Source organism: Fragaria vesca, linkage group LG6 (assembly GCF_000184155.1).
Source record: "Fragaria vesca subsp. vesca linkage group LG6, FraVesHawaii_1.0, whole genome shotgun sequence".
Classification (NCBI taxonomy): Eukaryota; Viridiplantae; Streptophyta; class Magnoliopsida; order Rosales; family Rosaceae; genus Fragaria; species Fragaria vesca.
Genome location: NC_020496.1, coordinates 31,033,364 through 31,048,383, shown reverse-complemented (window position 1 = coordinate 31,048,383; position 15,020 = coordinate 31,033,364). Strand labels below are relative to the sequence as shown.

The 15,020-nt window shown below is 36.2% G+C and overlaps 3 protein-coding genes across 3 annotated transcripts in view; 2 read left to right on the top strand and 1 right to left on the bottom strand.

Moving 5' to 3' along the window:
• Positions 1–201, top strand: part of LOC101297949 (putative ribonuclease H protein At1g65750-like) — a 718-nt gene extending 517 nt beyond the window's left edge. Inside the window, exon 2 of the mRNA XM_004306025.1 lies at positions 112–201. Within this exon, the coding sequence (XP_004306073.1) occupies positions 112–201 (90 nt within the window). The remainder of the gene's footprint in view (positions 1–111) is intronic.
• A 146-nt stretch (positions 202–347) lies between these two features.
• LOC101297658 lies at positions 348–4,089 on the bottom strand. Its single transcript, XM_004306024.1, has 4 exons — positions 4,024–4,089; positions 2,804–2,844; positions 2,277–2,400; positions 348–571 (listed from the first exon to the last, which is right to left on the bottom strand). Exons 1-4 carry the CDS (start codon positions 4,087–4,089, stop codon positions 386–388), a joined length of 417 nt encoding a protein of 138 aa, XP_004306072.1. The 3' UTR covers positions 348–385.
• Positions 4,090–9,299: 5,210 nt separating this feature from the next.
• On the top strand, positions 9,300–12,923 carry LOC101293908. The gene is made up of 5 exons (XM_004304179.1): positions 9,300–9,788; positions 10,442–10,859; positions 11,200–11,599; positions 11,692–11,816; positions 12,483–12,923. The coding sequence occupies exons 2-5, from the start codon at positions 10,447–10,449 to the stop codon at positions 12,484–12,486; spliced, it is 942 nt and encodes a 313-aa protein (XP_004304227.1). The 5' UTR covers positions 9,300–9,788; positions 10,442–10,446; the 3' UTR covers positions 12,487–12,923.
• The last annotated feature ends 2,097 nt before the right edge of the window (positions 12,924–15,020 follow it).

The window sequence follows — 15,020 nt, the reverse complement described above, 5'->3', positions numbered from 1 at the left end:
GTTCACACTATCATTGCTTTCATCGAGTACTCTTGTTCCCCTTGCCAACTCAAATATCACGTGGTTCTTCTGATTAATTAAACTGTGGGTTTGCGGAATAACTTTGCAAAGCTTGAGCAACTACTGCAACCAAGACAAAAAGTTCAGTCATGCAATGGTGTCTCAAAATCTTTCCCAGTCAATATGGTTTGGCACTGCTAGTATTACTAAATGTCATGGAAACCAAGCTACTATGTATTATTTTCTTACATATCTCGAAATATGTAAGACACGAATTCAACATATGTAAAATGTAATAAGATCCTAAATTCTACTAAGAAGAACAAAAATTTAAATCAGCATATTATCAGGTACCTGCAACTCTGTAAGCCTCCCAAGACTGCAATTACTTTGCTTTAAGAAATATGCTTTCAGAGGAAAGTTGACAGCTTCTATAGGCATATATCCAACAATGTTGGCATGCTCTAGTAAGGGTGAGTTTAATCTTCGGATTCACTAGAGCAATATCTATTCCTTCAACTTCTATGTCTCCTTTACAATATTCATTTCTTCCTAATAATGCTTTAGCTTCCTGCCAATTATAGAGATCTGGAATGAAGAAAAAAAAAAAATCAAATCAGCAAAACACATACTATATTGCTGCATACGGTTTCCTAGAAAGAAACTGTTTTCATTTTAACGTGAATGGATATACATGATTCCTTTTTAGATGTATTTAGTTTTATAAAGTAGTCTCTCAAAGAGGTCATACTACAGAAAAATAATATCCCAGTAATTTTTAGTATTTCTAGAAAGCTTATCTCTTCTTTCTTTTAGTTTTCTAAATTTTTCTCTTTCTTCTTGCAATTCTTTATATGATTGTTTAGCTTCTGCTAAATAGTCTTATCTTGTAGCAATATATTCTCCAATGATGAAAAATTAACTGTTTACCTTTGAGTATAGAGGATAGGTTTATATTGGTATTATGGAAAATAAACAAATTCAAAATCATAGGTCCACCATGCTCCGTCAAAATTATTACCGTATATAGAAAATAAAACCAAACAGATTATTCACCAAACCATATTATGGGGATAACTGCATACTGCATATTTGTTTATTCAGCAAGAGTTGAAAATATAAACAGGCAATAGGAAAATAGTTTCAAGATACAGTCATCTGTTGCTTTAATGCACCATTGCTCCAACTCAGCCAAATTACTAGCTTCGACATATTCCCCATTACTAAACAAACAACAGTATTGTCGTAATATATGGCTATGGAGAAATACATATATCTGAAGGATTGTAACATATAATTGTATTTAGGATTAGACAATACTCCAATAAAGGGTAGCCTCAATTATGAGCATAGATGTAAGATTAACCACAAACATTTCATTTACCTTAGCCTTTAACCACAAACATGTTATAACCAAAAGAGATGATGTATCACAAAATGAAGCCACACGGTGGTTTACAGAAAAGAATGAAATTCATAAATAGAGAACAAATGTAGCTGCTTTATCTCAACAGTAACCCAGAAGACATCAATGCCTTCTTTAAGTTTCATCATAGTATGATAATATGGTTTTTATTCTTAATTCTTTAAGATCACTTTGGATTTCTTAAGAAGATATGCATAGCACATACATCAATGCCTTCTCTTTCTACAGACACCAATTACTTGATTTTACTATTGAAACTAAGAAGATTGCAGTGTTAGTAATTTAAATTTAAACTAAGAAAATTGAAATTTCAGAATCATGACAACTCTATTTTAATGAAATTAAAGATGAAAAAAATGAGACTAACCCCACATATAACAAAAAAGCATGTCATAAAGGCATATAACTAACCTCAAGATATTTATTAAAAAACAGAAAAGACATTGTCAAAAATAGATATCATACTTGCAAACTACAAATAATTAACCTAATTGTGTAAGCAAGTTTCACATATCAAAATTTACTAATGACTTTGAGGTACTAATGTGTTGCACTAACAATACCACATTGAGTTAGACTTAACGGTGTGAAAGTTTTAAGGTAAGCATATCAAAATCACAGAAAATAGTTGGACCCAAGTAATTGTAATCATAGCAAGCAATATCAATAATAACCAATATAACAGAGTATATAATTTACTTTTTCTCAATGAGGCCTTTTAAATTAATGACATCTATCTCAATATGTATATTAAAAAGAAAATGTTTGATGTTTGAGCAAACCAATATCAAATTGTATTCATTGGAAGCAGTAATACAAAAACACTATAGAATGGTAGAAGAAATCTTACCTCAAAATACTCAAGTCCAGAAATGTTTATAGCTGATATTCCTCCATATCTTACTGATACTGCTCTAACCTCCCAAGCAAGTATTACAATGTTGCAGGTTCCCTTGCTCAACTGAGCTCTTATACTCCATTAGTGGCTCTGGAAGCACAAAATTTGTATCAAATTAAAAAATCACAATCAAATTGAAAATTTACATAGAGAAAAAAGATGCGCTATTTAGACTCCACTTCTCTGGTTAGCAAAGTACAGTATTAAGAAAATTGCTAGGTTTTAGAAATGAGAATTAAGATACTAATATGAATAGGCATTGAGTATCTACAAATACTAAAGCAGCTAAAAGCGTCCATGATAAAAAAAAAATGCATTAAAACTAAAAGTGATAGAAAAGATGCAAGGACCGAATCATAAATTAAGCTGAATCAAGTTAAGAGATTGTAGTAAATAATCTTCAGCAGCTTAAGTCATGGGATGCCTACTTAATAGTTGAAAGAAACTAACCTTGTAAGACCTCAATTGCAGCTGCTTACATTATGCCTCTCCACTCATCTTCTTCCAACCTCTGAAAGAACTGACACAGAAATTGAATTTACCAACTAAACATAAAAAACAGCAACTGAAAAAGGCAACAGAAAAATGCATATGAATGGACACCGTATATAATTTTGTTATTCTTTATCTTCTTCATTTTATGTTCTTGTTCCTTTATCTTTTTCATTTTCTTTTGATATTTTGATACTATTGTACTTGCAGTAGTTTTAATTTATCCGTGTACAGCTGCAATCCTACTCCTGCACTCCCAGGAATATATCTACACCAAATATACATATTATATATATATATATGCCACACTTTATCTGCCATATTAATTGTACTGATATCTCACTATCAGAATAGATCAATCACTTGTCTTTCGACAATGACAGCCTTCGATTCGTTCTGCATTCAAAACAATAACATACCCATGAAATAATAGCTCACGTCTTTACCTGTGGAGGAGTAGTGAAAGCATGACTGTAGCTCCAGATTCGACCCCTGTTAATTATCCAAGTATGCCTTGAATCCCAAAAACCTAGCCTGCAAATACATGATCAGACTCTGACTTAGCTCAAACTTTTCTTGACACTGACTTAGCTCAAAATTGATTTCTTTTCAGATGTTAAAAACAGAAAAAATGGTTGCATGCCCTATACTAAAACCAATTGCATCTAATAGAAAACAATGAGGAAATTTGCATATAAGTCATGTCAAGTTCACCGTTATGAAGGACAGTTATAAAGCCATGTTACGTGCACATGCCAAAGCTGACATCGTCAGGTTTTGATATATCAATCTTTCATTAAATTGTATCTAGATCTTTTTGTATACAGACAATAGAAAAGAAAGCACAATCAAGTACAGCAAAACAAAAATAGTCTCAAGTGTTAGGAAAAGTTTCTGTAACAGCCTTCCACATTATTTTATCAACTACATTTGCTTCATGAAAAAGCTGATGCTCATAGTTTATTCAATCAACTTCGTTTCGAATGATCAAAAACCAACCAATAAATTCAAGCACTCAAAACTAAAAGTAGCTTATGGCTAAGCTTGAATGAGATACTGGAAAACATAACCAAAAAGAAAAATAGAAAAGGGAAGACTGTCTCATAAGCATTTTATCAAACAGTTGGTGAGCAGCATTTTAGTTGTTCTTTCATTCATTTATAGTTGGTGAGACAATGAGTCAGTGATAGTAGAAAGTCGTGCAAACCTCAGGCTTTTCGAAAACCTGACTAACAATTCCAAAGAGCTTAAACACAGAAATAGACTTTTGCATCATTAAGAGAAAAATGAATCATAAGATTGAACTAAAAATCCAACTAACCAATAAGGTTGAGGTCATTGTTATCTTATCAGACTGATAATAATAAACTAAAGACTCAAAAGTTAGCAACCTGAAGATCATCGATTTGAGAAGAAAACGGAAACAATTCAGATGTTTGTGCAGATTGGGACATTGATCTGTACTGTGGAAACTTACCAAGATTTTTATGACGATGACAGCGACCCTTCTGGAATGAAAGGAATGAGAAACTTGGTTCATAAACGACTCAAAGTGAAGGGGTTGGACCTGATTAGGTCCTTCAGGTCTTCTTTTGATTCTTCTTTGCCTCGAATTGAAACCAAACATTGGAGATTATTGGCCTGTTTGAATATTTGGCTGTGAAGGAGACAATTCAACCTTTGAGAGGTTTGGGGTTTGATGGAGATGGAGACGGTGGCTACCAAAGAGTTAATGATGAGTGGTGATAAGAGAGAATTGCAGTTTGGGTCAGATCTAATTTGGGTGGTTTAGTAGATTTCAATTCTCTTCTCTGTCTCTCACACTTCTGTGTTATGCGCTTCAACCGTTCGCGAGAGTTCGATGGAGAGATGTTCGGGAGATAGAGAAAAGAGCGAGAATAGTCTAGAGAGGGGGAGAGAGACAGCCCAGCACTGTCCAGAGGGGGTTAAATTTTCAGTACATGTTGAGACTTTCACTCACTTTTTATATTAAACATGTCGGGTCCCAGAAGTTTACATTGCACCAGAACTTGTGTATGAATAAACGCTAATCGTATAATCGTAAACTACTGGAGGATCAAGGTTAAATCAAAATCCAAAACTGAAGCCCTGGTCAAAAACTGGCTAAAATCATTATGCAGAGTCTCGGACAGAAAAAAGAGACAAAAAATCTAACAGCAAAACGTACGTACAGTTAAGTTTATAGCACATAGGCACCTAACAAGACGGAACAATCGGTCGGAGATTCTCCCCCAGGATTTTTAATAGTGTATTCAAGGCAGCGAGAACTAAGCAATCTGTATTTGATGTCCATGGATTCCTCAGGAATTTCGCATTCAAAAATCATGACAAGAACTCTCGCCTTATCACTATCATCAGAGCCATCGTTGTTAACATTATCACGGCCACCATTATCATCGTTGTTGTGGTCATCGTCTTTGTTGCCTTCATTGTCTTCATCATCATCATGAGGAGGGATAAAATAATCATCATCATGAGGAGGGACATCATAATCATCTTCGAAAATTTCATAATCATGATTACGTAATTGGTCACAGGAGAAAACAATGCCGACTTTTAGACCCCCCAGATGGAAAAACTCGCATCGACCCGGACCGTAAGATTTTGGATGCCAGACTTCCGGCAGCTGCAGCTGGAGAGGTTCCATAATTTTCAAGGAATCACATGCATGAGACACGTGGGAGACTAGTACTTTATCAATTTCTTTCAAATTAATGGAGAACATTAGGAAACCCTCACCGTAACCAGACTTCAACTTGACAAATAATTGCTCATAAGCATTAATAGAGGGAATATAGCTTCCCAAACAAGGGTCCAATTTTGTCCATCCTTTTGCCGGGTAGGTCACGTCAAACATGCACACTCTAGTCTGATTTCTGGCCCAGACAAGAATTTTGGTGCCTGCAATTGCATGATTGAAGCCGTAGGGAAACTTTAGAGGAGGCGCATCCAAAGGTAACCATTCATCCTGTAATGGTTCAAATACCTCGAATGACTCACAAACGTCACACCGATCATTGAATTCGAAGCGATATAGTTTGTTGTCCACCTCTCTTAGAACATATTCAGGCCAAGTAATCTTAAACATTTGGGAGGGCTGCAAACTGGGGTTCGGATCTATGCTTGGATCTGTCTCAAACAAACAAACTTCTTTACTAGGCGAGTATTGTACAATAAAAGGATTATGAGCAGTAGTGTCTTTCGAAACAATACCACCAAAGAAAATAACTTTGGAGCCGACGACACCGGTGCTCATAAGTTTGGGAACAATAGTTTTCGGTCCAGATCTATAAGCAACTTCTTGTAGTTTCATATCATCGCCGCCATGTTCCGGTGGTGCCAACAGATGGCTTAATCTGATGGACTGAATAACATGAGCGTTCATAGTGTAATTAGGATACTCCTCGAAACATAAGTAGAGAGACTTAGACTTAAAGCTTACTTCTTCCATGATTTCTTTCTGGTTCTTCTCCTCTGCCTTAAGAGGTGCTAAAGTAGAAGCGTTTCTTCTTATGAATTCTGAAAAAATGCTATTTTTCTTCGTCTCCTTCTTCCAGCTTCTTGTCAACGTTGACGTAGCCGCCGTGGCTACTGCTTTTCTGGTGGCAAAACCTTGCTGCAAGATTGTAAGACATTGCCGCTTACACCATGCCATTATCTATACCTTAAACCCTAGTTTCTTTAGAGGTAGTAGATTCACGATTTTCCAACGTCTTACTTTTATAATGGGCAGTTAAGTATGCGCACTAATTGTTGACAACCATATATATAGCAAATACAACGTTTAGTTGATTTCTTGCTGCACCCGCTTAATTTGGCCGGGATATATTCCTTTTTCTTTATTAGGGTTGGGATACCTTCTTTATTCAATTTATATTCCTTTTTCTTTCCTTATTAGGGTTGGGATACCTTCTTTATTCAATTTATATTCCTTTTTCTTTCCTTATTAGGGTTGGGGTACCTTCTTTATTAATCTCTTGGCGAATCCTTCACTTACGTGGGCTATCAAAACATACCAAAAAAATCCATGATCATTCAGAATCCTAGTGATGGCCAAACATGGTAGTTTATTATCAATTTGGAAAACGAATCCTAAAAGGAATAATATTCTTAAGTCATGTTTTATCTCCTTTCTTATCAGAAATCATGGACACAAATGTGGGATTATCCTAGTTAGGAAACTGAAAATTAGATATGGTAAACCCATGAAGACTTACTATTCCCTCTCCGGCTCTCCCAATAGAGTTAAATCCCCTTTACGATGGTGATCGAGTACTAATTGATCAATTTTATTACCGTAATTACTTTGATCGTCCTAGTAAAAAGGGCCAAACATGGTAGTTTATTATTAATTTTCGTATTATGTTATATTAGGCAAAGGGATCCAAATCCATGTATATTGTTTAATTGTCTACCAATCGTACGTAAGTCTTAACATTAAAAATGTAAGTACCCTAATGTGAATAGATTTCTTGGTGCATAGAGATATGGAAATGGCTCCAATTGATAAAAGACAGTCTTGACAGTAAAATTCAGAAGTTTTCTTTTCGATGAATTTAAAGTAAAATTCAGAAGTTGGAACGTTTTTATCTCCATATCCGATTACAAATCATGAATCCAAATGTGGGAAATCCTCGTTAAGAAACTGAAAATATAGTAAACCTCAACTTTGGGCTCAACTTTGTTCCTTGTACTGTTGATGCGTGTGATTTAGAACCAATATAGAGGTTAGAGAGTGGTGAAAGTTGTACACATTGGCGGAGCCAATTGAAGACGAGTGGGGGCACGGGCCCCCAGTGAAATTTTAACATCTGGCCTTGTGAAGCAAATGTGCCCTTAGTGAAATTTTGACATCTGGCCTGATGATGCAAATGTGCCCCCACAAGAATATTAGAACTAGCCGTGCAACCCCATCATTCCCCGACTTTCTAACGACACTTCATCAATAAAACTTTATAACGACACAACAAAAGCTACATATATGAGTCGAAGTATTCATTTTGACTAACACATTGTCATTTTGATAAATTAATTAAAGAACATCTCTCTCTTCTCATAGATAAAAAAAAGAAAAAAAAGAAAGAGAACATCTCTCTCTTCTTCTTCTTTTTCATACCCATCATTATAGGAGACCAGCTCCTCAGACCGTCAAATTTTTTACAGTTAAACTAAATGTCCTTTCCGATCCAAAACTTGATTCTAGTATCTTCATTCCCAGATTCAACTCCACCGGCAACGATGAGAACTTGCTATTACGTACCCATGAAATCCTCAGATTCTTTGTCTGCATGTTACCCTCAATTCTACCATAATATTTCAACTCTGCTTATATTATCCATCTCATTCAATTGGGTTTTACGACATTGTACGAATTGCAGCCCTGTCGGAATTTGAGCTTCAATCCGAGTTGGTGTTTGATCAATCATACCCTTAAATGCAGTGATTGCAAACGGAGACCAAAAAACGAATTGAATTGGACAAATTTTGATATTTAAAACTGAAATTTCCTTTACGAAAAAAAAACAGAAATTTTGTGCTCGTTAATCAGTAGTTATTTCCTGTTTGGTTTCTTTGTGTGCCCCCATAGCGAAAATTTTCTCCCTCTGCCACTGGTTGTACAGTTAGTGATACTTGATTAATTTTAGAGATTTAAAGAAGCCTAACATGTTATGAGTGTCATTCAAAATAGTTGGCCCAAATATTAGATGTGCTAGTGCTAGTTGTGTGTTGTGATTGAAAAGCTACCTCTGGACTCTGGTTGTAGGTTTCTTCACCTGGTGACTTTTTCATACACATTGTCTTTTTTTTCATTGAGGTTTTTGCATTGTGATTCACATTAACTGTGTTTGTATTTAGTTTGCACTCTTTACTATCGTTATACCAAAGGATTGTACTCTATTGTACTCTTGAGTTCAATCCTAATCTATTTTGCCCTATCTAGTACTTCCTGAATCGATCAATGAGCACATTTCAGTTGATAGACATAGTGAATGTGCCATTTTTTTCAATTCGTCATTCATTTTTGCTTTTCTTTTTCTCATCTTAGTATCTATTGATTCTTGAGGGCCGAGAGTTCGAGGTCTCAATTCATGCATAATTGGGACATTCTGATTAACTGATACATTTAATTTGAGAGAATTTTACATAATTACATATGGATTTTGAAATTAAGAGAGAAAGCGCAAATATTCAAAAAACTTGAATAACCGATCGCTCCAACCAAAAATGAAAGCAGCTAGAGGTGGAAAGGACTAAGGAAGAAAGATGAAGATATTGGCATCAAAGTCACTAGCGATGGTGTATAGTTAAAACGATCCAAAGCCAAAACTAGTTGTGGAGGAGAAACAAGAGAAGTGAAGGTGCTAGGCTGCTAGCACTGTCGGCACGGGCTGATCTTGCGATGTGCAAAAACAGATGGTGCGACACTTGCTAATCTTGACCAGCAGGTGATAATTTAGCCAAGTATGAGTATGCATGTAGATAAACCTGGAATGATTAGCCTGCAACAACGACTAGCCACCAAAGTTTCTATTGACTGACATTGATCTTACGATAATGGTTCTTTTTCTCTTTCTGAGAAATTCTTATTTCGAAGACAATGGTCGATACTTGACTCATGCGGGTCCCACACGTGTTAACCGGCGTTAGTATGGCGGAGCAATTCCGTTCCGTTGGTTTGGATCAGTGTGGGACAATCGATCCAAACCCAAAAAGAAAATCTCATTTCATAGTTGCTGGCCTAATCCGACGACGGCGGCTCCGACGAAGAGATTCGAAGTCTCCGATCCGGATCCCTCCGAAACCCACTCGGCATTCGAACCCGGCCAAGGCTCCGATTTCTCTCACTGTGAAATCTCCACTGTCTTCCACCTTGAGCTCCTTCTTCTGCTTCGTCTTCCGTGCCCATTGTTGATGAATTAGAAGAGGAGCCCATTCTTTTCTCCTGATTTGGTAAGATCCTCTGTGCCTCCTCCTTTTCATTTTCTTGCTTTTTGTTGTTGTTTTGATTCTCGACCTTGACCCAATGATTGCTTGATTCTTGGGAATCCGATTTCCATCTGTGTTTTTGACTTTTTGTAGTTTTTCATTGAGCTACTTAACAGAATGACTTAGATTTGATAGAGTCCTAGAATTTAAGCCAAATGCTTCTTGTCTTCGTTTTTGTTTTTCAATTGATTGCAGTCTTAGTTCCCTTTATGTTAACATATTAGAGGAGGAGCACCATCGATCACTCTACATAAGAAGAGATCGAACTCCTCCACGCTTGCACAATAATTCACCTTGAGGGCCAGCGTTGAATCCCAGTTGTTTAGAGACAGAGCGTATTCCTTCACTCTTCCGTTTTTAGTTCATAAGCTTCCAATTGTGTGTTCCTGAATGCTTACTATCACTGGTTATGTATCTAGTATTAGGTAAGAATACAATGTGATTTACGTTTCCTGCATTTTGGGTGGTAATTGCTCTGATTGGTAATATCAATCCCAACTCATGCTAGCTAAACTAAAGAAAATGAATTTGCTAGATGGAAAGAGTCTTTTGCCAGAGGCACGCAAACCAACTTTAACTCTTTTATGGTGATTGTAAGTTTGATTTACTTGATGCAGCTTAAATGGGGTTTCTTGGTGGCATTTTGAGGAAATACGGCAGCAATTCCATTGTTGGCAATTTGAAGCCGGGGTTGAATTTTAGCACTACACGTGGCTCATTGGGAATTTGTCTAGAGGATATTAAGCAAAGGGGAACATCAGAGCAGAAGAAAGTTTGCATGAGGAAAATACTTGAAGCAATGACATCGAGGATGGGACAAGGCTATCTAGGTGGATGCATGGACCCAACAAAAATTCCCATCATCGAAAACGGTCTGGACTTACCACACGAGCCATATGTGGAAGGAAAATATCCTAGTTACTTGTCTTCAGTAGAGAATCTAGCTGTTTATCTTCATGAGAATGATCAATTAAGTACCCGAGACAAAATGAAATTTGACGATTTCAAGAAGTATTCAAGGTTATTGAGCAACACGTAAGCTCTCATCTCCTTCACTTTATATGTTTAATATTTTTGAAATAACATGTGCATATGTGTGTGAACTGATATACATGCAGTTTTGTATAATTGCACATTTACAATATGTATCAGTTAATTAAAATAATGCTACAGAAGACTGAGGAGTGAAATGACCATTTACATGATCTGTAAATATGTCAGTATCATTTTTTTGGATGGTATGTCGGTCTATAATGAAAACACATGCATACATTGTAGATGATTGAATTTCTTTTACGAACTTATAGATAAGTTTGCAAAATTAACAGATACCCATGTTGTTGAGCATATCTTGATTGACACTTTTAACAAACAGGAGACATTTAGCCTTGTTGGCTGGGCACCCTCATCTGCAAGCAACATGGGAGGAGAGGGACTACATAACAGCAGCACTTCATCAACTGTCGTCGATCACATCTGCCGACCCCTTCTTTCCGCTACCTCCCACCGGTTGCCATCAAGTGCCACTTGCATTGGCATTTACATGTCCACGAGAACTTAAATTCACATGGATTGGCGCATATAAAAGAGTATGTATCACAAGGAAGATAGATATTTTTGCTACAATCGAGCATGCCGGTAAAGAATTTGTAAACAATTACGAGTATTCGGAGGAAGACGACAAGCCATATTCATATACAAATAATGATGCTATAGATGAGTTGTTTTACTATAGCAATTTTACTAAGCATTACTGTGTAGATGGGGATACCAAGGTAAGAAATTATTTGATATTTTCTATTATTGGATAGAAACATATGCTGTTATCATATTGATGATTTTTTTGTTTCCTGCAAAAACAAAACAGTTGCTTGACACCTTGCATGACAAGTTTCCCTTCAACACCAGAGAGATGTTCAAGTTTCATTCGACGTATGATAAGCATGCTATGGGAAAAGTTGATCTCGAACGCCTCATGGGCATCATGAACAGGTATAACACACTTTTCTCTACCTTCCTCTGAATTTTTCATTAATAGGTACAAAATCTGTATTTGAAACACAACTAAGTTATAGAATTATGCCTAGTTGAGCTGCATTAGAATAATAACTTTTAATGAAAAATTCAGTTATGAAATATGCAAATTGACTTCTCATTCTAAGCCCTGCATTCAATCTTGAAGTGTGAGTCATTATGGCAGACATTTCTGGGGAATCAAATTGATGTCTAATAATTGACGCTACAAATGCCATCAACTTTGAGTAGAACTTCAGATTCTGAAAAATGAACTGATTAATGTAGATAGTATTGCGTTAGATGGATCAAGCTAGTTAACATTTATATACACATACGTTTACTCGAATGTATATACACATATAAGTTTACTCGTTGCACACTGTGGAGGTCAAACTTTAACTCAAATTCTACATGCATAGTAACTCTACAACAGATTGGTTCCACCTCTACAGTTCATTTTCACATGAGCAATCTACGTGTACTGTATATTTTTTCTGGTTAATTCCACTTTGCGATTTTGATTTTATTTACATTAAGCCATTAGCAAAGTGGAATTAATCAGAAAAAACTTACAGTACATACATTATTTTTTGAAATTGCAAGTAAATCTCTAATGAATACTTTTTTCGGGATTGGCTATAGGTGAAAAGACTTGTACAACAGTAATCAGGATGTGCAAAAGGAATGACAACAGAATGCTTTGGTGGCAAATGGAAGAATGACAACAGGATTGGCTATATGCAAGGGTCGTGGGATGAATTTGATTTTGAACCAACTGTTTGGTTCATATAATTTTTGTTAAAACTCGTCTTTTGACTACTGATATGCCTGTCTAGCTTATAAAGGTTGCTTAAGCATTACCACACCAGGCTCTTTAGGAAAAGCATGAGCTCAAGGGCTAAAAATAGAGGCCAGGGAAGGAAATAAAGTGTCTAGTTAAGTGTCTTGCGACCAAACTGCTTATACTAGAGGATGTTCAATGGCAGAAGAATCAACCTCATATCAGGTGGCTAAAGCTTGCAAGCTGGAGCAGGAGGCCTCTTCTTTCATTCAGACAGAGTGGCAGACTGAATCATCACAAACAGTAGTCCCGGATTACTTACAGCAGCTACTGACTACCAGTGTTGAACAAAAATGGAAGACAACAAAACCAAAGCAAATGTCATTACCCCTCTAAGAATCTCGTAGCTTCAAACGTAGTGAATGGAGAGGGCACATTATGATCCTAAGAGAAAACAAAAGACTTTGGTCAGTTCAAATAGAAACTTCAATTCTTCAAAGTTCAAACCATATAATTGCTGGTAGGCTAACAAGGATATAAAAGAGCAGCTCTCTATGAAAAGAAACAAAATCTGCAATAAAAGAGCAGCCCAAAGTGATAAGCAACTTCGTAGCTGTATAGAACCGAGAACATCCTCTAGCTATGAACCGGCCTAAAGGGATGATTGCCCAACCTCAGCAATATGTGAATCAAATCTATTAGTATTATACCCTTAGCAGCTAGGACAAAACCAAACTCTCAACTTCTGAAAAAAGAATAGGATGGTTAACTATTCTAAAGATATGTTCAATTATAGATCTGCCATTGAATCTGGAAAACCGTTGTTCTTGAGTGAAAAATTGCATTCTACAATCTTACCCCTATTTTCTTATCATATTAACCGTCCAGAAAAGAATCCACATACCTAATCACACACACACACACAAATGTGTTAGAACTAAGAAATCCGACCCAAATCTACACAACATATATATATGGTGTTAACAAAACGAAATGAAGCAAGATAGATATGCCTAAAAAGTGCAAGTGAAAGAATATATCGATTTTAAAGTTTGAGTCATTAGAGAAACAAAAAATACTCTGAAGTTCTAGAAACCGGCAAATTTGAATCAGCATCATGCATTCCCAGATTTGAAGTTCAGAAACAATATTGTGTGACTTGTACTCGTTGTATAGCATGTAAACAACTAAACATAGATGTATGATTGGAAGGTAGAGTTGTCCCAACATGTATACGAAAGAAGGTTTGAAAAAACCATCGATCTGATTCAGAAACGATACACTAATTTGATTTGATCGAATCAGAAACGTACCATATGTGCATAAGAAATACAACTTGCCAAGATAAGTGATTGGTGTGAGTCTCTCTGCATCTTGACTCTTGGTAAACAGCTTATCATGTATGTTTGAAGGAGGAGGAGGAGGAGGAGGAAGAGGGTGAGGAGCCTTTTGTGGTGTTTGAGGCTGGTGCTAGGTTTCTCAATGGAGGAGGAGGAGGAGGAAGGTAGATCTATGCGTTTTACAATGACCAATTAAACCCGCAATACAATTAAAGAAGAGTTATTAAGTTATGGAAGAAAATAAATCACATTTAATTGTGATTAATAATTTTCTACGAGAAGATCAAGGGGAGATATTTGCTCCACAATCGTCGTCAATATTGTTGATTGCAACTTATTATAAATTTATAACAGCAATAATACACGCACCTCTTCATGGTAAATTGAATTGGAATCAAATTTGATTGATTCCAAGATAGAAAAGATACGGACGAGGCAATACTATATATGAATCATGCACGTGGACCTTATAAAAAAAATCATGCAGTGCGACCACTCGGCGCGAAAAACATGTGGTTGGGGGCCATGTGTCTAGCTAACTTTTATATATATATATATATATATATATATACAGCTAGGATCCAAGGCAGACGTACCGTAAGAGAAAACTGCGGATGGGACACGTGTCACGCGCACAATCATCTTCACTTATCATGTGGGTCCCACCCACATCTCCTCCTCTGTCTTTTTTTCTTTTTTCTTTTCTTCTGGTCCTGGTGTGAACCATCTTCTCCTCTCTTTCTCATCCGTTTAAACCCAGAAAGTAATTGAAAAAGCTTACCCAGAAACATGAACAATCTATAATTATTCTTTCACTTCTAATTATTTCTAATCTCTTCTTTCACTCCCCATCTCTAAAAGAAAGAAACAAATAACTAGACTTGGTCAAAGGCATAGCTTTGATATTCAGTCTTGGATCCCATGCAAGCCATCGAAATGAATAGTTCCTCTGATCTCATATTGTTTATTCTTGATCTGGGCTTTAAGAACTCATCCCAAAGGATGATTTGAAGCTTCGAAATGATTAGACGTTATCCACATGAATAGACGCCATATATA